Consider the following 25,384-nt stretch of genomic DNA (forward strand, 5'->3'; position numbering starts at 1 on the left):
TCCCATCAGCAGCTTCGGAGAATAAGTTTCAAGTGTTTATGGACGGGCGACACGCCATCCCATAAGCTCCCTGGAACTAGGTTCCAGGTGAGCTAAAAATCAAGGTAAAGGTCTAAGGGTCCTTTGAGCCCCCCAAAGTAGGTATTTGCTGTCTTCTTCGAAACTGCACACACAATTTCAATGAAACTTGACCACAACCTTCATCATCCATGATGCACCAAAGTTTGTCCACAGCATAAAAAAACAGGGTTTAATAGGGTTTGTGGGGGGTTTGACCCCCTAAAATAGGTATTTACTCTCTCCTCTGAAACTACACACACAATGTTGATGTAACTTTATCACAACCTTCATCACCCATGATGTACCAATGTTTGTTTCATGGCATTAGAAAAATTGGGGTGTGGGGGATATTTGGGGGGGGAGGGGGGGGAGGGTGGGGTTGCCCCCCAATATATGTATTTCTTTGTTTGCCTAAAGTCTTATGATTACCGACGATAGTATGATAATACATGCTGCCCTGTCTCCTAGCAACCATTGAAATTGGTTTAAAATACCTTTAGTCGGTGTAGTATACTGCTTTATTCTACCAGGTGAGTGCCCAGGGGTATTGCCCCTATTTTTTTTCTTAATTATAGCTCGAGTATGTTGTTTTTTGAGCCCAATGCAATTCACTCACACTGAGATGTCAAATAAATCTAAAGTCTTTACATTCCTATTATAATATTTATTTATTTTTATAGTATTAGCTTGAAGGAGCTGGGGCTCCCACGTCGATCGGAAGAATGGACGCGACAAAAAGCTGGAATTCATCCGAGTTGCTTTAATCAAACCAAACACTCAGGCACTCTCAAAAGCCCGTTTTTCGGGCAGCAATATATATACATATTATCCCGGAGCGTTTCCCCAGGAAAGGCGAGAGGGGGCGTGGCCCAGCGTCCTGGCTGCGGCCTGGCAAGTTGAGGGCGAGCCTGCCTGGGCGTCCTGGACGAGCCCGGCATGGTGATCGCTCCGCGTCCTTGATAGGTGCAAGGCGATTGTGAAAACCCAGCGGTAGCCGCTACACACGTCCCCCCAGAATCGACTTGCACCGGCAGGGTCAATTTGAGGGGGGTCCTGATGACCCGGCCGAAGCGACCCCTGGCGGGTCGTGGGAGGGGGTCCGGTGTGGTGGTGGGCGGTCGAGTGGGGGGCACCGTGGACGGGGGGCGGCCTCGCCGCGGCGGAAGGGCCACCCGTGGTGGGTGGTCGACGTCCACGTGCGCCGGCTTGAGGCGGTCCACCGCAATCCGGTCCGACCTGCCGCCGATGTCGATGACGAACGACTTGTCGTCCCGTCGCAGCACCCGGAAGGGCCCGTCGTACGGCGGCCGGAGTGGCCCCCGATGTGCGTCGTGACGCACAAAAACATACTCCGCTGTGCGAAGTGCTGGGGGGACGTAGGACTGGGGGTCACCGTGGTGGGATGTTGGCACAGGGGCAAACCGTCGGGCGGCCTCCTGGAGGTCCGAGCGCTGGTGAGCTGCGGACCAGGGACTGGTAGCGTCGGGCACGAATTCGCCCGGGACGCGTAGCGCCTGGCCATAGACAAGCTCGGCGGTGGATGCCTGGAGGTCCTCCTTGGGGGCCGTGCGGAGGCCCAAAAGGACCCACGGCAGCCGGTCGGCCCAACCGCCGTCTTGAAGGCCGGCCATGAGCGCGGCCTTCATGGAGCGGTGGAATCGCTCGCACAACCCGTTTGCTTGGGGGTGGTAGGCCGTAGTACGGTGGAGCTTGACCCCCAGGTTGCGGGCGACCGCGCCCCACAGCTCGGAGGTGAACTGTGGTCCACGGTCTGACGAGATGTCCGCCGGTGCGCCGAAGCGGGCGACCCAGGTGGCGATGAAAGCCTGCGCCACGTCGGCGGTGGTGGTGGAGACGAGGGGAACGGCCTCCGGCCACCTGGTGGTCCTGTCCACCATGGTGAGCAGGTGTGTGAACCCCCGTGATGGGGGGAGGGGGCCCACCAGATCCACGTTGACGTGGTCGAAACGTCGTTCGGGCACGGTGAAAGGTGCCAGCGGGGCCTGGGTGTGTCGGTGGACCTTGGCCCATTGGCAGGCCGTGCAGGTGCTGGTCCAATCGCGGACGTCCCGACGAAGGCCGTGCCAGACGAATCGCGCCGACACCAGCTTCTGGGAAGCTTTCCAGCCCGGGTGGGAAAGGCCGTGGAGGGAGGCGAAGATGCGGCGTTGCCAGGTGACGGGCACGATGGGGCGAGGCTGGCCTTGGGAGACGTCGCAGAGCAGGACAGTGTCCGCGAAGGGGATGTCGGCCAGGCGGAGGCCCGTGTCCGCCGCCCGGAGGGCTTGCACCGTGGTGTCGGTGGTTTGGTCCGCCGCCATAAGCGCAAAGTCCACGCCCAGGTGGACCGCGTTCGCGCTGGCCCAGGAAAGACAGTCGGCCACGGCGTTGTTTTTGCCGGCGACGTGCCGGATGTTCGTGGTAAACTCCGACACGGCGGAGAGGTGGCGCTGTTGGCGGGCCGACCACGGCTCCGTGACCTTGGCCATGGCGTAAACCAACGGCTTGTGGTCGACGAACGCCGTGAAAGGTCGGCCCTCCAGGAGGTGGCGGAAATGGCGGACGGCCAGGTGTAGACCGAGGAGCTCCCGGTCAAACGTGCTGTATTTGAGCTCGTTCGGCCGGAGCTGCCGGCTGAAAAAAGCGAGTGGCTGCCAAACCCCGTTCACCCATTGCTCATGTACGGCGCCCACCGCGTAGTCGGAGGCATCCGTGGTGAGGGCGATGGGAGCGTTGAGCACCGGGTGAGCGAGCAGTGTTGCGTCGGCGAGGGCCCGCTTTGAGCTTTGGAAGGCCGCATCCATTGCTGCGGACCAGGCGATGTCGTGCTTGGCCGGCTTGCCCCAGAGGGCTTCGTAGAGGGGCCGCATGAGTTGAGCAGCGCGGGGCACGAAGCGGTGATAAAAATTCACCATTCCCAGGAATTCCTGCAGGGCCTTTATGGTGCGGGGACGCGGGAACGTGGTGATGGCCTCGACCTTGGTTGGCAGCGGCACGGCCCCGTTCTTGGTGATGTGGTGGCCCAAAAAATCAACGGCCGTCGTGCCGAAGTGGCATTTGGCCGGGTTGACGATGAGGCCGTGCTCGCTGAGGCGCCCGAACAGTGTTCGGAGGTGGAGGAGGTGCTCGGCCCGGGACGTGCTGGCGACGAGGATGTCGTCCAGGTAAACGAAAAGGAACGGCAGGTCACACAGCACGCCGTCCATCAAGCGCTGGAACGCCTGAGCCGCGTTCTTGAGACCAAACGGCATCCGCAAGAATTCGAATAAGCCGAACGCGTGATGACTGCCGTTTTAGGGACGTCGGCCGCCCTGACAGGTACCTGGTGATATCCCCGTATGAGATCAATTTTCGAAAAAATGACCCGTCCCGCCAGACGGGCGGAGAAGTCTTGGATATGCGGGATCGGGTACCTGTCGGGGGTGGTAGCGTCATTGAGACGGCGGTAGTCGCCACACGGGCGCCATCCACCCCCCGGCTTTGGCACGATGTGCAGTGGCGAGGCCCACGCGCTATCGGAGCGCCGCACGATGCCGAGGTGCTCCAACGCGTCGAATTCGGCCTTCGCCACGGCGAGCTTGGCTGGGTCGAGGCGGCGGGCCCTGGCGTAGACCGGCGGGCCCATGGTTGGTATGTGGTGCTCGATCCCATGCCGTACTGCGACGGCCGAAAACGTCGGCTGCATGAGGGCCGGGAACTCCGTGAGCAGGCGAGCAAACTCATTCGCCGCCGGGATGGCGCATGCCAGCTCGGTCGGCGCGGAGCTGCTCAATGTGCATACCAGGGAGCTGAAGGTTTCGGCGTTGATTAAACGACGCCGTTGGACGTCCACCAGCAGTCCGTGTGCGCAGAGGAAGTCGGCGCCTAGCAGAGCCATGGGCACGTTTGCGGTTACAAACGTCCAAGCAAAGCGTTGGCCGCCGAAGCAGAGGGTGACGTTGCGCGGGCCGAAGGTGCGGATGGTCGATCCGTTGGCCGCAACCAAGGAGGGGCCGCAAACCGCGGATTGCCTGTCCTGGTCAGAGGCGGGTATGACGCTCAGTTGGGCGCCGGTGTCGCACAGGAAGCGCCGTCCGGACGCTTTATCCGTGATGAACAGTAAGTTGCCCGTGTGGCCGGCGGCGCTCATGGCTGGTAATGAACGCCGGCCCGGCCGTTTCCCGGCCTGCCGAAGGTGCACGGGGGTCGGCATGTCCGGGCCTTCTGTCCGAACCTGGCATGATAGTAACACCACGCTTGGTCAGGTGGAGGCCCCGGTCGTCATGCTGGAGGTGGTCGGCTCGGGGTAGCGGCCGCCAATTGCGTCGGCAGTTCGGTCGTCGACCGTGCCGGGTGCTCGGGCGCCATGGGTGTTGCGTCGGACGGCGGTGGGTCCCATGTCGCCGCTGCGATGCGCTGTCCTGCGGCGGAGATCTTGTCGGCTTCTCTGGCAAGGGCCCGGGGATCTGTGATCGTCGTGCTTGCCAGGGCGAGGCGTACCGGGTTAGGCAGCTGACGGAGGAACAGCTCCCGGAACAGGAATGCCGGAGAGTGCTCGCCGAGCAGTGAAAGCATGTAGTCCATTCGCTCGGAAGGGCGCGTGTCGCCGAGCTCGGGCAGGTCGAGCAGGCGCCGTGCGCGTTCCGCCGATGGGAGGGCGAAAGCGTCGAGGAGAAGCTTCTTAATCGCGCCGTATTTTTCAGCGGCTGGCGGGCTCTCGAGGAGGCTCAGGGCGCGGGCCGCGGTGGCCGAACCGAGCGCTGCTACCACATGGTGGAAGCGGGTGTCGTCGGCCGTGATGCCTCGCAGGGCGAACAGGGAATCCGCCTGTGCAAACCAAACCGCCGCGTGAGCCTCCCAGAAGGTAGGCAGTTTAAGGGCGACTGCCGTGTCCATGTCGGTAGGTCACCAATGAAGGAGCTGGGGCTCCCACGTCGATCGGAAGAATGGACGCGACAAAAAGCTGGAATTCATCCGAGTTGCTTTAATCAAACCAAACACTCAGGCACTCTCAAAAGCCCGTTTTTCGGGCAGCAATATATATACATATTATCCCGGAGCGTTTGCCCAGGAAAGGCGAGAGGGGCCGTGGCCCAGCGTCCCGACCGAGGCCTGCCAAGTTGAGCGCGGGCCTGCCCGGGCGTCCTGGACGAGCCCGGCATGGTGATCGCTCCGCGTCCTTGATAGGTGCAAGGCGATTGTGAAAACCCAGCGGTAGCCGCTACAAGCTCAACGTTTTCTGTATTGTTTTGGTGAATATTGGAGAATAGAGTAAAGTCAAAACACAAACTGATGCATTATTATTGAACGGACATTCATTGTGAAAATGTTGCGCTTTATTCTTGTTCAGAGAGGGTTGGGTGGGAATAATGTGGATGTGGGGGGTTGGAGGAGGCTCCATCCTTGACTTTAATCCAAGGCCCCTGGTAATTATTGTATACAGGTGTAGTGATGTGATGTCTGTGAGAGGGTCCTGTCAACAGGTGAATTTGTATTTGTTCATTATTCACCATAAAACCGTCTTCTTAACAATAAATTGAGACTTTGACCAGACTCAGTTAGAGAATACCAATAAGTCTGGGCGAGCAGGGAATCTATTCTGACCCCGGCCTGGTCATGCCAAAGAATATAAAAATGGCACGTGCTGCTTTCTTTTTTGATACGATAGAGCATGGATAACGTGTGGTGACATAACATGGGAAGGAAGAGATTTCTCCTCAATTGCTACACTAAATGCCAAGAGAAAGCGACATCATAAAGATGGTGGTTTGGGAGGAAGTTTGAAATGAAATCGAGGGAAAAGACAAGTCTAGGAAGTATCTGCATGACAAGGAATGCACAAGCCTTTGGCCAGAAAAAAACACATGATGTGGAGTAAATACTGTATGTCACTATAAAGACAAACGCAGCCTACTGGGAATACATAAAGATCAGGAATGAATGAACTTCGAAACACCACACGTCGCTTGAGTAGGGATTGCGAAAGAAAACCTGTTCATAATTTGAAGAGAAACCCAAAGGGCTTATGGCAGTATGCAAATAGCAAACTACAAAGGTTAGGAACCGAATCAAAGATAATGGCATTACCACTTCTGCTGATGGAGAAAAAGTAGAAGTTTTAAATAGGGCCTTTAGCATGTTTTTCATTGAGGACCTTAAGATAGCAAATGTCGAAAAAACCCCAGAGCTGTTGCAGAAGAAACTCTCTCTGCTGCTGAATGTTAATAAATCAGCTGTTTCAGATGGCAAATCAGCTCAAAGTTTTTTGCGTATTAAGTCAAGGTTCGTGGAAGAGCGAGAACACAGAGCTGATCAGAACGCAAGTAAACAAAAGGAACAGCAGTAGGAGTGGGTAGACACCAACTGCAGGGCCGAGGACCAAAAGAGATGGAGATGGACAAACGAGGGATGCGGGTAAGAATGATGAGTTGGGGCGGACGCAATGGGGTACACAAGATGGATACAGCAGCAAACTCTCAGGAAGGAAAAACTGGAAATTTGGAAGTAGGTGAGCTTTGGCATGGGAGGGGAGTTAACCAGGGTAGAAAACATCATGATTTTGGATTGGAGATGATCTGAGATGGTGGTGAACAGCTCTCTTGAAGACTTGGAGTGAAGAATGAAATTGAAGAGAATGTGGAAGATGGTTCCACAGGTGGGAAAAAGAGGAAGAATTGAGTGGAGGTGAGCAGTGATTCTGGATTCGGGGAGTTTCACCAGAAACAGGTTGATGGGAGACTGCGTGCTCCCTGCAGAAACCTGGGGAGGGGGAGAGGGGCGTCGCAACAAAGTTTTGACTGAAATAACAGAAACCATCACCCTTCCCATCCCTATAGTCTTCCAGAAGTATCTTAATGAGGCAATTCTACCACCCGTGGGGAACACATGCCATTCAATAAAAGGTCAGCAATACACCACTAGGGAACTACCGACCAATCAGCCCAACATCCATTGTGAGTAAGGTTCTTGAGTCAATCATGAGAGAAATCCTCATGGACCGCATTTTTTGTGGTCTGGACCCACGTCATGAAGTCTTCATGGATGCCCAACATGGCTTCACAAAGGGCCGCTCTTATGCCACCCAGCTTCTCGGGGAGCAGGAAGATTGGACAGCAATGTTGGATGAAGGCAAAGCAGTTGATGTCCTCTTTTTGGACTTATGCAAGGCCTGCGATTTGGTCCCCCACCAAAAGCTTGTTAAGAAATTATATGCCATAGGAATCAGAGACCCTTTCCTGAAGTGGATTGAAACTTTCTTGTTGGATAGCATGTAGAGTGTAGTTATAAACAACTGTCAGACTAGACAAAAGTATGAAGTGAACTCCCACAATAGAGCATGACCGGCCCTACTCTTTTCATGTTATATATCAGTGACTTACAGTGCATTCAGAAAGTATTCAGACCCCTTCACTTTTTTCACATTTTGTTTTGTTGAAGCCTAATGCTGAAATCGTTTAAATTCATTTTTTCCCTCATCAATCTACACTCAATACCCCATAATGACAGAGAAAACAGGATTTTAGAAAGTTTTGCAAATTTATTAAAAAGAAAAAACTGAAATATCACATTTACATAAGTATTCAGACCCTTTGCTATGACATTTGAAATTTAGCTCAAGTGCCTCCCATTTCTCTTGATCATCTTTGAGATGTTTCTACACCTTGATTGGAGTCCACCTGTGGTAAATTCAATTGATTGGACATGATTTGGAAAGGCACACACCTGTCTATATAAGGTCTCACAGCTGACAATGCATATCAGAGCAAAAACCAAGCCATGAGGTCGAAGGAACTGCCTGCAGAGCTCAGAGACAGGATTGTGTCGAGGCACAGATTTGGGGAAGCCTACAAAAAAAATTCTGCTGCATTGAAGGTTCCCAAGAGCACAGTGTCCTCCATAAGTCTTAAATGGAAGAAGTTTGGAACAACCAGGACTCTTCCTAGAGCTGGCCGCCCGGCCAAAATGAGCAATCGGGGGAGAAGGGCCTTGGTAAGAGAGGTGAACAAGAACCCGATGGTCACTCTGGCTGCGCTCCAGAGATCCTGTTTGGAGATGGGAGAAACTTCCAGAAGGACAACCATCACTGCAACACCCCACCAATCTGGGCTTTATGGCAGAGTGGCAAGACGGAAGCCTCTCCTCAGTGAAAGACACATGAAAGCCCACAGAATCTTGTTTCTCACAGTCTGCGAGTCCTTTAGGTGCTTTTTTGCAAACTCCAAGCAGGCTTTCATGTGTCTTTCTGCTGCCATGAGGTCTTTCTTTCTGCTTTCTGTTTCCCTCAACTCTAAGTTGAGGATGCAAGTGAGGTGTCAGAAAACATTTTTTTGTTCCATACCCAGTCAATGGCGAATCTGCATATGGCGATCCACGAATTCACGTTGAGAAAGTAGAAACCGTCACGGCATTTAGTCATTCACTTGAACTCGATATCTCTTTTTTTCATTCCAAACAGCATAACTCCAATCACAAATGAAATAACATTAATATAAAAAATAAACTTTTAACAACATTCGTGACATAAACAAATATTTAAATCCTGATGTGAAGTTCCGTACGGTTGGGTGAATACAATTACGAATTCAAAATCGTAATTGTAATCACTCACAATCATCAATTGATACTTTAACAAAACAATTAGCACGATTAACGTTTAACGATTTAACATTACGATTGAATGACGGTTGTATTGAGATATTATCAAACCCGCAAATTACCGTCATCTGTCCACTTCCGCATTCGCGGCAGGTTCATAATTGTCATCAAAATCTAAACAGTATTTGTAGAATTTCAATAAAAGCCACATCACTGTTCATATCAGTAAATATTATTCCATCATGTTTGGAAAAACCGGAAAATTGGAAAACTTGGAAAAACAATATAGCCTATTTTACTCCCAGGGGTCCCAGGAATACCCACCCAAAATATCGTTGCGATCGGTTGAGCCGTTTTTGCAGTACCTTCGAACGGACAGACGGACATTTGGTGAATTATAGTAAGATAAAATAATGAATTATCTTGTAATTAAACCTGAACTCAGGTTAAAACATAGAGTTTATAAATAAAAGCCTGTAAAAAATTAGTTGACTTGTTTTCCAAATATATAAATGAATTATTTTTTGCCTGTTTGGGCAAACAAGATAAAATAAAACAACCATAAAAATCTTCCAAATTCATTAAGATGTCTAATAAATAGATGGTTCAAGCAGATGTGGAAAAACCTGTTTGCTTTTAAAGATGCTCCTTACCCCCAACTTTTTAGATTATGATAATTTAATAATTTTCACAAAGTCAAGTTTTCAACCTGAGTATCAACTACTATCACAAGGTTTTAATGTGGGTCTTCAAAAAGAAGACATAATCGGTTTATTTAAACTTCAAAACAAACTAAATGATTATAACATTGAAGATATAATACAACTATTTTGTGATACAAAAAAGCAATCAAAACATAAACCCATAAATTGTATTCTCAGTGATAATACAGATGATATAGTTTCACCCCAAGATTTAGATACATCAAAAAAGAACCTCGTTATCTTTGATGATTGTGTTAATGAGAGAAACCAAACGGTTATGGATATCTACTACATGAGAGGGAGACATTCTTCTTGTAATTGTATTTATCTCAGTCAATCATACTTTCAACTCCCTCGTCGCTCAATAAGAAACAATGCCAATACTTTTATTTTATTCAAGTTAAATTCAATATATGTAAATCATTTTTGGAGAGACAATTGTTCTACATTATGTAGTAAAAACGAATTTGAGGCTCACATGAAACAAACGACTGGAAAATATAAATATATTGTTGTGAAACAAGATGAGATACAAAATGATATTTTTTTATTTTATAAATAATTACACACATAAATGACAACTATTATTATTAATCTTGTGGGTAAATCTGCTTAAGGAAAAAACTTTCATGAAACTAAGTTCTTGAATCGCAAAAATGAAAAGATTGTAAGTTTTATTTTTTAAACACCCTATGATTCGTATTGTATCTACAACAACCAGAGCAATGCGACCAGGATAAGTAGAAGGTGAAGATTATTATTACATTTCAATGGAGGAACATATGCGATTGAGGAACGAAGGTCAAATATTTGAGGAAGTCTGTCTTGGCACAACAAAATATTCACATTGTAAGAGGATATAGTTTCGTTTCAAAAACTTTTTACAATCTACGCAATTGACCTGAGTTCTCAAAAGGAAACTAAAGTCTAATAGAGTGGATACTTCCCTATACATTGAAAGAGGGGAGATTAAAGTAGTTGATCCATATTGTTTGCTTTTGGAAGAAACAGAATTGCAGATTAATACAGATAATGGTGTTATGATTAATATCACATAGGTTTTTTCTCATAAATAAATGGTAGGGGTATATGTTAATCAAATCAATCTTAATAAATTAACATCTTGTATTCAAAATCAAAAGCCTTGTATTATTAATGTTAATACAATTCAAAGAAAAGGAGCTGTAAGAATTGATGTGTTACTCACACACACACAAGTAAAAACACTAAATGATGCTGGTTCACTTAAAATTAAAATGACAAAACCTATGTTAAAGAAATATTCAACAAGCGAAACGAGTGGAGGATTTCTTCCATTTCTAATTCCTTTATTTGCTAGTTTAAGTGCGGTGGGAGCATTGATGTGTGGTATTTCAGCAGCGGTAAAAACTGCTAATGAATGGAAGGCTCAAATACAGGCTCAAAAAGAGTTGGAAAGACATAACAAGGAGTTGGAGAAAAAAATTATTGTTAGTGGTGTAATTGTAGATTTTGCTGAAAAGCTTGAAAGCCTACCTGATAAAGCGAGATTGTTAGTTGGAGATATGCTTTCTTCTATCGCACAGGCAGGTGTAAAACTAACTAAAAGGGGTAATGGATTATATCTTTCTCATAAATAAATGGATAAATGGTTTAAACAATTTGGAAAGAATACAATGTCAAATATAGAACTTGCTAGATATTGTAAAAAATAAAAAATAGATAAAGTGGTTATTTGTATGAGAGATGAATTAACAATGTTATCTAAAAATACAAAGAATATTGTTATGAATTTGAAGATAATAATGGGAATGGTTCTCATTGGGTTTGTATTTATAATAGCCAGGGAAAAAAATATTTTGATAGTTATGCTCTTCCACCACCTCTTGAAGTAATAAAATTCTTACAGAATGTTGTTTATCAAACATTTCAAGTCCAAGATATTGACTCTAAATGTTGTGGTCATTTATGTTTATATGTATTATTTCAACTCAACAATAATGAAAATTTTTATGATGTCATTTTCAATCTAATATAAATGACTTATGTTGGAAAAGATGGTTCAACCTTTGGGGTATCCCGAGAGTTGGATATTGATTTATCAAATTATTATACAAATAATAATTTGTATGGCTGAACAGGCTGAACGACAAAAATATAGTATAAGTAAAAATATTAATATACACAACAGCACAACAACATGCATTTTAGGCCATTTTCCCTGCTAGAGCGGGGGTTAGCCTTGCGGTCCCCATGACAATCTTCTCCATATTGCCCTATTTTCTGCATCTCTCCTTGTTAACCCCCTTGCCCGCATTTCTTCATCCACCATCTTTAGCCAAGTCTTTCTCGGTCTTCCCCGTCCTCTACTTCCTTTTACATTCATTTCCATCACTCTTCTCAACCAGTCACTTTCATCCTTCCTCAACACATGACCAAACCATCTCAACCTGTTCCTCTTCACAGCATCAATCACAGGCTCTATTCCCATCATCTTTCGCAATTCATCATTTGTCTTCCTCTCTCTCAACGATACTCCGCACATCCACCGAACCATTCGCATTTCCACCCTTTCCAGCCTCCGTTGCTGCTCTACATTCATGACCCATGTCTCGCTCCCTTAAATCATAACACTTCTCACACATGCAGCATACACCTTTCCCTTCAGCTTCAATGACACTCCCCTCCTCATCAGCACGCCACTCAGTTCCCGAAACTTCTTCCATGCACATCTCACTCGAGCAACCGTTGCCATGTCTAATCCACCTTCTCCATTCAGTATGTCTCCGAGGTAGCAAAATGTTTTCACACCTTCCAGCTTCACGCCGTCTCAAATATCCAACTCAACATTTCCTCCATCTGCAGCTCCCTCTGTGCACACCTTACATTTGAATGTAGCTGCCACACTGGTTAATGACCCTCTCAGACCACTACATTTTTTATGAACCCACTCAGCGCACATTGTACATTGAATGGAGTTCACTCCGACACCCTTCCTGCACACAGCACATGGCCACTTCCCAGTTCTTTCCACCTCACCACATGCTTTACCACTTGCCATCACCTTCGTCTTTCCTATATTCACCTTCAGACCTTTTGTCTCCATACATTCCTTCCACTTGTTCATCTTTTCCTTCAGTCCATCCATACTTTCCACAATCAACACCAGATCATCTGCATGCAACAACTCCCAAAGTAAAATCTGCATACAAGTAAAAATATTAATATGAAGAATAATTTAAAATTAATCAATTATCCAAGCCCCACAGATGACAATGACTTTGTTAGATTAAATGATTTATCACAATATATATCTTTAAATAAAATGTCTCTATATTCAAAAGATGTAGAAATGTTAAATACATCCCCAGGTCATATACAAATCACAGTTCCAATTAAAATTAACTTTTATAAAGAAGGACATATCGTTTTTATGAGAATAGAACATTGGGCGTATGATATGTCTGATTTAGGGTATAACTGGTCTTTTTCAATAAACCTACAAGACCTAGAGTAATTAAATAAAGCACTTAAAGAAGAATATTATCCACTTGGTGAGGATAATGAGAACCACTGTTAGTTATCAACAAATAAAGGAATTTAATAAAGCTAAAATCAACAACAGTTTTGCCATAGTTTATTTAATGAGAACACAAAGAACAGGATTTTATATAGTAAGCCAGGGATTACAAACTGATTTAACAACAGGAAGATGGGGAGGTATATTACCTGTCATCATATTAATCTCTCATATATTTCTGATACATAAATGACAGCAAGAAGACTTCAAGAAAATTCTCATTTCTGTATCTAAGCATACCTACAAGAAAAGGGTATTCGGTATTTTAATAAATATGTCCTACAACATAAGAATGGGAGTTTTTCAACATAAGATTGGTTTTATACTGATGTTAATAAACCTACAAATGTAGATTTAATGAAAATGTTAAATAATGAAAAGGTTTCAAAGTTGATAAAATACAAAGCTCTTTTAGAAATTCAGAAGAAATTTTATTGGTTTCCTGTTGTAAAATAAATTATTTTGGATTTTTTTTTTTTTTTTTTTTTTTTTTTGTATACAAGATCGAGGCTCGTGAAAGAGCTAACATTAATCACACAAAAAGACAAACCGACACACAAAACACAAAAAACAAGGGGAGCGGTAGACAAGATGGGGAGAGAGGGGGAAGGACACAAAAGAGAGGGGGAAGGACACAAACACAACATTTGAGAGCAGGGACATCGGGAGGACTTGGGGGGAGGTGGGAGAGGATTAAAACATATGAACACTGCAAGGACTCTGGGGTGAATTACCGGGGGTAGAAAAGATCAAGGTTTTCGATGGGGGAAGATAAGAGATGGTGGTGAACAGCTGTTTTAAAGACCTGGAGGGAGGAGTGGGATTGAAGGGAGTGGGGGAGTTTGTTCCAGAGGCGGGAGAAAAGGGGAATGAAAGAGTGAAGGTGAGCAGAGAGCCTAGACTTTGGCAGTTTAACCAGAAGAGGGTTGCAGGCAGATCTTGTGCGACCTGAAGGAATATTGGGGGGACAGAGCACAGAGAGAGCTGGGGGAGCAAGGCCGGAGAGGAGTCGGTAGAAGACAGAAAGACCACCAACCTGCCTGCGGTGAGTGAGTGAAAGGCCCTCGGCGTTGACTACATCGCAGGAGATTCCAATGATTCTGAAAGCTTTGGCCTCAACAGCGTGAAGCCGAGCAAGGTGTGAGGCAGGAGCACCAGCCCAGAGGGGGGAACAGTATTCCATTGAGCTGCGGATGAAAGCCTTGTATGTGGTGAGGAGCTCAGGTGTGCCAAGGAAGGACTTCGCACGACGGAGGATGCCCAGTCGGCGACTGGCTTTGGAGGCCAGCTTGGAAATGTGGTTTTCCCAAGAAAGATCATGGCAGATAGTGAGACCCAAAAGCTTGAGCGACAGAACTTCTTGGAGAGGATTGTTGAGAAAGTAGATGGGAGGGTTGTCCAGTCGGCCCTTTCGGAGAGACATTGTAAGAGTGTGAGATTTGTCAGGATTGAAAGACATGTTCCACTTGTTTGACCAGTCTGTGATTTTGTCCAGGTCTGCAGAGAGTGAGGAGGCTGCAGACTGCCGATCTGAGGGATGAGGAATGGAGCGACAGAGAGTAGAGTCGTCAGCAAAGAGATAGAGAGGATTTTCAAGAGAGTCAGAGAGATCATTGATGAAGACCAGAAAAAGCACAGGGCCCAGAACACTACCTTGGGGAACTCCAGCCTGAACAGGAAGAGGAGATGAGAGAAACCCATTCAGGGCCACAAGTTGACTACGACCAGAGAGGAAGTCCGCCAGCCATGCGTGGAGATTTCCATGGATACCAAAGGAGGAGAGTTTGGAGAGCAGAGCAGGGTGCCAGACCGTATCGAAGGCACGTGAAATGTCAAGGGAGACAGCTCTAATTTCCTGTTTGGCGTTGAGGACCTCCATCCATTGTTGAGAAAGCAGAAGCAGCATGTCCAGAGTAGAGTGACCAGGTCTGAAACCAAATTGATGATCAGAGATCAAGCCATTGGAGAAGAGGAAAGATTTAATATCTGAAGCAATGATGGATTCTATGACTTTGCTGATAATTGGGAGAAGGCTGATTGGTCTGTAGTTGCTGGGATCTGTTTTTGCACCTTTTTTGTGCAAAGCGGTGATGTTGGCTGATTTCCAAGCAGATGGCAGATGACCTTGAGCAAAAGAGAGGGTGAAGAGAACAGAAAGAGGGAGTGAAAGTGCAGAAGCACATGATTTTAGGACCCGTGGGCTGATGCCGTCAGGACCAGTTGCAGAATCAGAGTCGAGGGATACAGGAATATCAAGAAATCCAGATGAATATATGTTTGATATTCTATGGGGAGATGGTTCAAGGGTAGTAAGGGATGAGGAAGGAGTTGAAGAAGAGAGGGAGGAAAGGGAGAAAAAAGAGAGGGAGGAAAGGGAAAAAAAGATAGGGAGGAAAGAGAGAAAAAAAGAAGAAAAAACCACCTTTAGAGGCCATGTTTCCCCGCAAAGCGGAGGTTGGCCTTTTTCGGGCACCGTGGTTGTTGTTGTTTTTGTTGGACCCCTTTTTGAAGCACGGGAGGAAAGAGAGAGGGAGTAAAAATATTAAAATATGGAAACCAGTGAGATTAATAAAATATAAGAAGTATAACAGAAAATAAATCAAACTCAATGCACTGAGGAGGAAAATAAATAAATGAAAGGTGTAATGAAATTATTAATTTTAAGAGTGCTTGACATAACTTCAATTTCAGGGGAGGAGATTTAAATGAGAAAATGGGGATAAGGAAGAAGGAAAAGATTATGTAGTTGATGATGTTGGTGTTATTGACTTTAGTTAAAGTTTAACATATATATTTTCCCCCCTAAATAAATGGAGGAGAGAGTGAAGGCATTCTTAAGGATTCTCTATGTTTTCAAAATCAAGATAGAAATGTATATGTTGGAAACCCAAAAGGTTTTCACACTCTGTATGATTTTTTTTTTCATAAATAAATGAGTTATTGTGTTAAGTGTAAAAAGAAAACTAATACGAAAAATATATCGTATGTTAAAAGTAAAAAAATAAGAGGGTTTATCAAAAGGGAACATGTTTACTGTGTGGCTCTAAAAAGTGTCAATTCATTTCTAAGCATAAAAGTGGGGGAGATTGCTACGTGCTCCTCCCCAACCCCGGGTCACGGTGTACCTCCGAGCCCCGAGAGGAGTCACGGCAGAAAAATGTATTATTCTGTATGTCAAAGATCAATGGTGAAGCCACACCAATTGTTACCAACAAACAAATATTGTATTAAGATCACACAAGAATAACAGTACAACAATAATAGTAATCAAAAGTACAATCAATATATATCCTATGATGGTACCATCAGGTTCGTACAATAGAACTCACTGTGCTCCAAGTGAGCGAAAAGAAGAAGATTCCCAATGTCTCTAATCCCGGCTTCAAGCCAAAGTTGTTTCCGGCTTCAAGCCAAAGTCGATCCGCTCCAGCGATCGTCAGATCAATGTCCAATCGAGACCAGAATCCCGTTGGGTTGGCAGTTACAGTCCTGCTGCCAAAGCTGCGCAAAGGCGCCCTCCAGGTGACTGGGAAATCCAAAGGCGCCCTCCAGGCGACTGGGAAATCTCACCCTCGGGTATGGACGTTCCACGGCTCACAGTCAGCGAACCGCAAATTAACCTTCAAAAGCCACGAAGCATGGATAACGTTGCACACACACACACCAGATACGTCTGAATGCCGTGAAAACGGCTGAAGCGAAGCAAAGACCTTGCGCGATGCGCAAAGCGCGTGAGTCAAAATGGCCGACGGCCCGTTCTCGAGACGTAATGGCAGTTCAACGATTCTCTTCGGAATCGACCGCAAAACCTGACACGCAGGTTGATCTGTCACAGCGATAACAACTCTGTCGCAGGAATCCCTTTCCCGGGAAACCCAAAAGTTCGCTAGTGACCTCCGTTCGCTAGCGTTGGCTCAAACCCTCAACGCCGCTCGGCTTCTTCCCCGACTCACTCGCTCCGCCTTCTTTTTCTCCTCTTCTTCGTCGTCCGGTTCCCGATCCGGTTTCCTGTTTCTTTTAACTCTAACTTTTTCACCTTTTCAAAACAGTTCATAAACAATAAACCTTTTGAAAACAATAATAGTACATGGAATCAAAAATGTTTACAGTGGATGAAAACCACCACAACGGAAGTGACGAATCCGTAACAGGGATATACAAAAGTTTTTGTCAGGGAGTAAATTTACAACAACTGGAATTCCAAGGGAATTACACCGACCGGGATATTCTTTCTGTGGTCCAGGAACAAACTTGGATAAAAGATTATATGAGGCTGACAATCCTAAACCTTGGTCTAAACCTCTAAATAGGGTTGATGAAGTGTGTATGAAGCATGATATTGATTATGGGAATAACACTACGTAGGATGAAAAACATGAAGCCGACAGAGAAATGTTGTATAATTTGTCTTTTTTTTCTTCTTTTTTTTTGTATACTGAATCGAGGCTCGTGAATTGGTACGAAATCCAATGTTGAGAGATAAAGATGAAGGTTGTGGTCAAGTTTCATCCAAATTGTATGTAGTTTCAGAGGAAAAAGCAAATTCCTATTTTGGGGGGGGGGGGGGGGGGGGGGGGTCAAACCTGGATGCACTTTGACCCCCGGTAGACCCCCTTAGACCCCAATTTTTTTTTAATGCCGTGAACAAACTTTAGTCACAACACAACAAATATCATTTGTGCCAACTTTGGTCGCAATCACATCAGCGGTTTTGGAGAAGAAGTTTCAAGTTTCAAGTGTTTATGGACTGACTGACGACGCACTATCGCATAAGCTCCCCTGAACTTCGTTCCAGGTGAGCTAAAAATTAGATTTTTCATTTATCCCAACCAGCCTTGACCTTCATGTTAAGCTAAAATATGGTCACGACCTAATATTTTTACAATACAATGAACGCCATATTTTGGCCAATGCCCTTCTATGCATTTTTTATGGGATATTTGCCAGCACAAAGCTGACAGGGCCACTCGAGGTGGGTGCCACACAAAGAAAACAAAAGCAGAATAACCAGCCCCTTGGATTGAAACAAGACAAATATAGAAAAGTCTCTTCACAGAACAAAAAAGGCTAGGAGGGGTGAACTCGTCTGCTTCGAGACAACAGTACCTCTACCCCCCATTCTATGACGACGTATTGGCCTTTTGTCGAAGTATACATTTAGCAGGCTTGATACGATGTACTTATACATTTGTTTTGATGGTACATTGGCTAAAATTGGCTTTTTACATTGGGGTACATTGGCTATTTGTACTAAAAATGTTTTGTCCAGGAGAGTTATTTAATTGCCTTTTTTAGCTTGGGTATGAGACTAAGCAATTTTCATATATGTGATATGTATCCAAAACATTTGGTCAGATGCACATGCACATTTAGACAATGATATACAGTATATATGTATATTTCACAGACATCACAATTATTGTAGAGCCTTCACTAAGCCAATTAAGGCTAGTGTTGACCTTTGAACCCTCCTTCCCACCCACTCATCCCTCCCCTCCCACCCCATATTGCCCAGACAATGGCCGATTGAACCTCTGGTTTCTTTTCACTGCATACCAATCTCTCCTCATCCACTGGAACTCTGATGTGCTCCACCTCATCAAGCACAGCATTCCATATTCTCTTAAATTTTGGACCATTTTCCATGTCTCCTCTTCTTTTTCGAGTTAAGAGCAAACCCCATTAGAAGCTCCTTTCATCTGCAAGACCTTTAAAAGTGTCTTATGCTCTGTAAAACGATATATCCTACCACGCATTAAATCATGGTTGGAAGTTTTAATTAGAGACTTTGATTGGAAACAGGTGCTATTCACAGGTCACATGACGTCGTTTACTTAACTTACGGCCACTGTGTCTGTTGCAATGGCCACGGGTCAGGGTGTCCGCCGTTTGTAATAACAGCTAGAGACAGAAACAAGAACACTTGGCAGCTTCACCTTTTCAATCTTTTGAATTACACTTTGCTTAGAGGCAAAAACTACCAAACCGGCCTCGCGGAAATGCTCGTTTTAACATAGAGCAATTTGGGGTTATAACCTGGCATCATTCTCAGGGAATAACGTGGCTAATCTACAAGCACACGATTAGCCAAGTTTATTTTCACATATTTTACAACACGAGACATACTTTACAGCACAATACACAGTTCACAACACAAGACATATTTTTGACATTTCATTTCTTTATTTGACATGTTGTACCTGATACATATGAAAACCCACATTTCTCCCCCAGTGCCACAAGAGGGCTTAAAAATGCAAAACTTCTTCAACGAAATGCGAATGAATTACATCCGGGAGCTCAACAAAGTGGTGGTGGAAGGAAACCGGGCAGAGGGATGGCAACGGTTTTATCAGCTCACCAAAATGCTCGACTCCATGCATGACGTATGACGAACACAACCATTGACACCCATCTGCTTACGCACCACCTCAAAAATCTTACGCGCCACCTCAAAACTGAGATGTAGAACATTTGCTTCACGCTTTCTTCGGCCTTTCTCTTTCTGGGTTTCCCGACATCCTTTGACTCTTGCTCTTTCTGCTGCACCCTCATTCCCGTGTCCATTCCACAGCTCGTCGGAAACCTTCTCCAGTTCTGCTTCCACACATTTGTCCAGTCGCAGGCACTGGCTGTTGACTTTCCAGAGATGATGACCGAAATGATCAGCGCTCAGCTACCGCGCATCCTCTCGGGAAAGGCCAAGCCACTGCTCTTCCACAGCAAGGGACGTTGAACTCTCTTTGCTCTTGCCATTTCCCTTTCCTCGTCGGCTCATATTTCCACTCCTTTTTTCTATGGCTTTAGCCTCTGGTCAAGGCCCCTCCTTCGCTCGCTGTGCTGCCCGACCATCGTTTCATTTTGTCGATCTACCGATCGAATTTTTTTCCAAAGACGTGGCGCTTTGCATGATTTTTCAGGGCATGTGTCTATGATGTGCCATAGGAAATCTGCGGAAACGTTACTTAAGTTGCCAAACCTCGGACTAGCATCAAACAACCACTTTACTCCTGGAATCACGGGTGCATAGATCCTGTGAGCTTTAGAGTTTATACCTTTTTATTTTCTTTTCTTTTTTCAACAGTTTTGTATTTTGACACGACGAGTTCATGATATTAATAAGGAGGAAAAACAAATATAGATCCTAAATAATTCAAACAATTAAGTGAAATGCGAAATGATTTTAGGCAATTTCTTGATGATCATGATAGGCTTTCCAGGTTGCCGGTGTTGCCGAAGCAGTCTCTTGGAGGTTTTCCAGCAGGCAGGTATGGGATTTGAACTTTTTGGCCAGGGTGCTGGCACACATTAGTCTACTCTTCACAAAAGACACAGTGGGATTATCAATGCGTCTGCCAGTAGCAGGCGACAGGACACCTGCCTTAATGTCCCAACCGATGGATGACACAGTGACACACCCAGTGATGGTTTGGGAAGCACCAGGGTTAGAGTTTACATTGGGGTCGGCACTCAAACCCAGACGCGGCAACTCAGAAGTGAGATGGTTACTTCTGAGCTATCGCGTCCTCCCAGAGCATTTAATAGGATCAACCAAAGCTGTTTGTTTTTCAAATATTTGAATGCTGTTTGGGTTGTTCCTTTACCGTAATTGTGATGATTCTGATGTGCCATACTCTGTTACAGAGTGTCGGTGCTGCTGAAGCAGTTTCATGGCAAGGGCTGAGTGGTTTGCTATTGAGCATCTCACTGGGTGGTTTGCTATTGAGCATCTCACTGGGTGGTTTGCTGTGGAGCATCTCACTGGGTGGTTTGCTATGGAGCATCTCACTGGGTGGTTTGCTATTGAGCATCTCACTGGGTGGTTTGCTATTGAGCATCTCACTGGGTGGTTTGCTATTGAGCATCTCACTGGGTGGTTTGCTATTGAGCATCTCACTGGGTGGTTTGCTATGGAGCATCTCACTGGGTGGTTTGCTATTGCCTTCTCAGCAGTAATTTACAACTTGGGCCAGGGTGCCAGCACATTTTGTGAAGGACACTGTGGGATCTTTTAGACCCACCAACTAATGTCGGCATACGCGATGCCCGATTAACGTCCATCTGAGGGACAGCACACACATTTATTAATCACCCAGCCTGTGAAACACCAGGATGACAGTTTATACCCGGGTCGAGATTCAAACCCAGGCTAGATAGTAGAGGTGAGTGTGCATACCTCAAAGCCATCCCGCCAGCTCTCCTTTACCTTAGTGGCCCTCATAAAAAATAAAAATAAAATTTTATTATTCCATAAATCTCAAGGCTCATAGTAAAGCTAATACTTGCTATAATAGATGAAATAAATAAACAATAAAGGGAAACAAAAATGATATGACCATGATGAGTGTCAAGCAATTATAAGACTTCCTGTGTCACTGGAACTTTAATCCCAATGGATCATCCTCTGTAAAGGGAAAGCATGTGGCCTAACTGCCAAAGGCAGTCTCATGGCATCCTCGGTTGTGGTTTGGGTTTGGGTTAGAGCCTGCAATCCCAATCTCCAGGTCCATTAAACTAATCGAGAACACATAGCCATACAAATTCGGATCAAAACACAAGTTAGGTAAAGAGTTTACTTAGAGCAGAGAAGGAAATAAGAGAAGGGAGATAAGATGACGCAACGGCCTATATGGTTATGGACTGAGGGTAAACATCTGGCTCAGAACAGTTGGTGAGGGAAGGCCAACCTGGGATGTCAGGGCCTGGGGATCGGGGGTTCCAAAAATATATACTACAGGTATTATTTTTCTGTATACTTAGTCGAGGCTCATATAAGCGCTAACACATAGAACATATAATAAAGGGAGCAGGAGAAAAGAGGGTGAGAGAGAGAGAGGGAAACACAACAGTAGAAAACAGGGACATCAGGAGATCTCTGGAAGGGAGAGGGTGGGGGGTACACGGGATAAACAAGATGGATACTACAGGGACTTTCAGGAAAGAAAACGGAATTTAAATGAGGTGGGTTTGGGGTGCATTAATGGGTGGAGAAAAGATCAAGGTTCTGGATGGGGAAGATGGTGGTGAACATCTGTTTTGAAGACCTGGAGGGTGGAGTGGGGTTGAAGAGGGTGGGGGAGTTTGTTCCAAAGGCGGGGAAAAAAGAGGAATGAAAGAGTGAAGGTGAGCAGAGAGTCTTGTTTTTGGCAGTTTAACCATAAGAGGGTTGCTGGCAGATCTTGTGCGACCTGAAGGAATATTTGGGGGACAGAGCCCAGAGAGAGCTGGGGGAGCAAGGCCGGAGAGGAGTCGCTAGCGGATAGAAAGACCTCCAACCTGCCTGTAGTGAGAGGGTGAAAGACCCTCAGAATCAGCTTCATCGCGAGAGATACCACCAATATTTGGGTGCAATTGGGTTGCGCAAACTATCAAAATTGAATATCAAAGCAAATAAAGGTATTTCACACAATCAGTCTTAATGTCGTCAGTTAACTAGCATACGCTAATATGAATAGAATAAACGCTTTGCATTTCATAAAGCATGGGAAAATTAAACTGTGGATTGTTTTTTTAAATCCAAATAAAAACAGTTGATGTTAAATTCCTACAAAGCCATAAACCCAAACAGCACTACAGCAAACGTTTGGCTTTTAAGGTTGCACATAGGAAACTAGGGTCGCTAACTGTTAAGGGATTTGCCTCTAGGAATGCCACTTGGATGAAAAGAATGAGGCTGAACATGTTTGAATTCTTGTTTATGTGTTGAAGTTGAAACCATGTGTGTATATATGTATGTGTATGTACTAGGGACAGTCAATAAGTAACCTTAAAATATTTTTCACAACTTGTTCATTGCATGTACGTGTGTAACAACTGTGTTATTTTTCAACATAATCTCCATTGCGTTTAATGCATTTTTCCAGCGCTTTACTGATGCCTGGATTCCTGTAGAAAAAATATTTGGCTGCTTGTGTAGCCATTCGTGCATCGCCTCTTGAACCTCTTTGTCGGATCGGAAAGTGGTTCCACCAAGCGCCTCTTTAAGTAGCCCAAAGATGTGGTAATCCGAAGGGGCGAGGTCTGGTGAGTAGGGTGGATGAAGAAGACACTCAAAATGCAGGTCCTCGATTGTTGCAGCTGTAGTGCGGGCAGTATGGGGCCGAGCATTGTCATGCTGCAGCAAAACACCAGTAGTGAGTAGTCCACGACGTTTTGATCTGATTGCTGGTTTCAGATGATTTTTAAGGAGCTCACAGTATGATGCACTGGTGACTGTGGTCCCTCTGGGCATGTAATGCTCCACAAGTGGGCCTCGGCTATCCCAGAAGAGCGTCGGCATCACTTTTCCAGCGGACGGCAGTGTGCGGAATTGTTTGAGCTTCGGTGAAGTTGAATGGCGCCACTCTTTGCTTGCCCTCTTCATTTCCGGCTGAAAGTATGGACCCAGCTTTCATCCCCAGTCACTAGACGTTGTAAGAAAGCGTCGCCTTCTGTTTCGTAACGTCACAGAAGTTCTTCACATGCGTCCACTCGCCGTTCTTTCAGTTTGGGTGTGAGTTGTCTAGGCACCCACCTTGCAGACACTTTGTGGAGCCCCAGCACGTTCTCAATGATATGGTGTGCTGAACTATGGCTAATGTTCAATTCGGAGACCACTTCATCCAGCATAATGCGACGGTTTTCCCTCAGCACGCGCTCAACTCCTGCAACCATTTCTGGTGTGTCGGCTGTGTGAGGCCGGCCCGACCGAGCAGCGTCTACCACACTGGACACTCCACTTTTAAACTTCTTGTCCCAGTCGTACACCTGCTGCAGCGATAAACATGCGTCACCATATTGCATCTTCATTTTGCGATGGATTTCACTGGGATTCACACCCTCACTTCCCAAGAAACGGATGATAAAACGTTACTCCTCTCTGGTGCATGCTTCTAAGGGAGCCGCCATCTTGGAACTGCTCTACTGACATCATACGCTCAATGTTGCCAGATCTAAAACAGGCAAAACATGACTTACCCAAAGATATAACATAAGTCGTCTACAACTACACACATTACATTCTTGAATTTATATCGTCATTTTAAGGTTACTTATTGACTGGCCCTCGTATACACACCACATATATATATATATATATATATATATATATATATATATATATATATATATATATATATATATATATATATACACATACACACACACACACAACACATACACATATACTGCATTACATAATCAGGAGAGATACCAGTTTCACAAAACATAATACATTTTCAAAGTATTTTTCACTTCCGAATACGCATTCAGATTTAATTCTTGGCTTCCAACAAATGGCTGTTGTTTGTCCGATGGAAACAATCCTTTTTTCTGATTAACTACATAACCTACAACAGTGCAAAAATGTTTTTACAAATATTAATACAGAGAAAACCTTGCGATGAAAAGTTTCAAAAACAACTCGAGAATCTAGGTTTTGCTCAGATTAGGTGGGGCTGCATCAGCAAAGGAAGGTTATAACTGAACTGGAAAAAAGCTTAAAACGAGGGTTTTCCACTTTATTCCTGTTGAAAGGCCGTAGAGATGCTCTGCACGAAGGTGAAGATATTGTCAGTTTGTCAACTCATGCCGATTCAAAAACCTTTCACAGTAGTGTCCAGCGATCCAAAAAGGGGTCTCATGCTCAATCGACCTGAATCTGACCATTGTGCATATGTACCCCTTACCATACACTGGACCGCTGGGAGGCTCCAATAACTCGTGCCGATGTTGGGCGTGCAACACAGAATCGAATGCAATAAAATGAGAAATTGATTCCATTACCTGCTAAACCCATGCCGATGCCTCAATGGATATCGAGATCGAGCCATGAAAGAAGGGTGACGATGGATAGACATCTCCACGAGACGTGTCCACTACGGAGCAGTGTGCAAGACTTACTTTCTGTCCATTGGCTCAGGTTTATTTGAAAACCTTCGGTGCTTTCAGCACATCTCGTTGGTGTACACTAAAGATGTGTCGAATATGCTCAAACTATTAAGGCATAAGTCTTGGTTTTTACAAAGTTTTGAGCGGTTTCCATATGATGGAATGCCAGTATTGTTGTATGGCCAGAAGAGTTTTTTTGGAAGGTAGTTGTGTGTGACATCTCATGTGTTTGCACATTTTGAACAGCAAATAAAATGTACTCTGATTTATGATCGAGCTTTATCCAAATTAATTCCATGTATGGTGAAGCAACTACTGTCCTTCTGTCAAACCACATACTCATTTCCTCTTTCCTGTAAGTGATTGTTTTAATTTGATCATTTCAACCGCTCTCCCACTTGATATTTTCCCCTAATACACATGTAACTAGAATGGCACTCAGTAGAGAGCATACCTCCACCTGGTTGGCCATATCACTCAATGGTGAAGAATCACTTAAAAAATTCTACTAGCTGGTTCCGAATCCGGATCTTCGCCAAAATCTAATCATTTCGTCCTTGTCACATACGCTACATCTCTGCAAAATTTCGTACGAATCCGTTCACAACTGTTTGAGATA

General features: G+C 45.3%; 1 protein-coding gene across 1 annotated transcript in view; it reads left to right on the plus strand.

The window, feature by feature from the left end:
- LOC137437679 (progesterone receptor) overlaps positions 1-21,227 on the plus strand; it is a 378,860-nt gene extending 357,633 nt beyond the window's left edge. The window contains exons 7-8 of the mRNA XM_068132179.2: positions 19,132-19,283; positions 19,472-21,227. Coding sequence (XP_067988280.2) covers positions 19,132-19,283; positions 19,472-19,633 — 314 coding nt within the window. The 3' untranslated portion in view covers positions 19,634-21,227. The remainder of the gene's footprint in view (positions 1-19,131; positions 19,284-19,471) is intronic.
- Positions 21,228-25,384: the final 4,157 nt, after the last annotated feature.

Source organism: Myxine glutinosa, chromosome 12, assembly GCF_964187855.1.
Source record: "Myxine glutinosa chromosome 12, kmMyxGlut1.1, whole genome shotgun sequence".
NCBI classification, from domain to species: Eukaryota; Metazoa; Chordata; class Myxini; order Myxiniformes; family Myxinidae; genus Myxine; species Myxine glutinosa.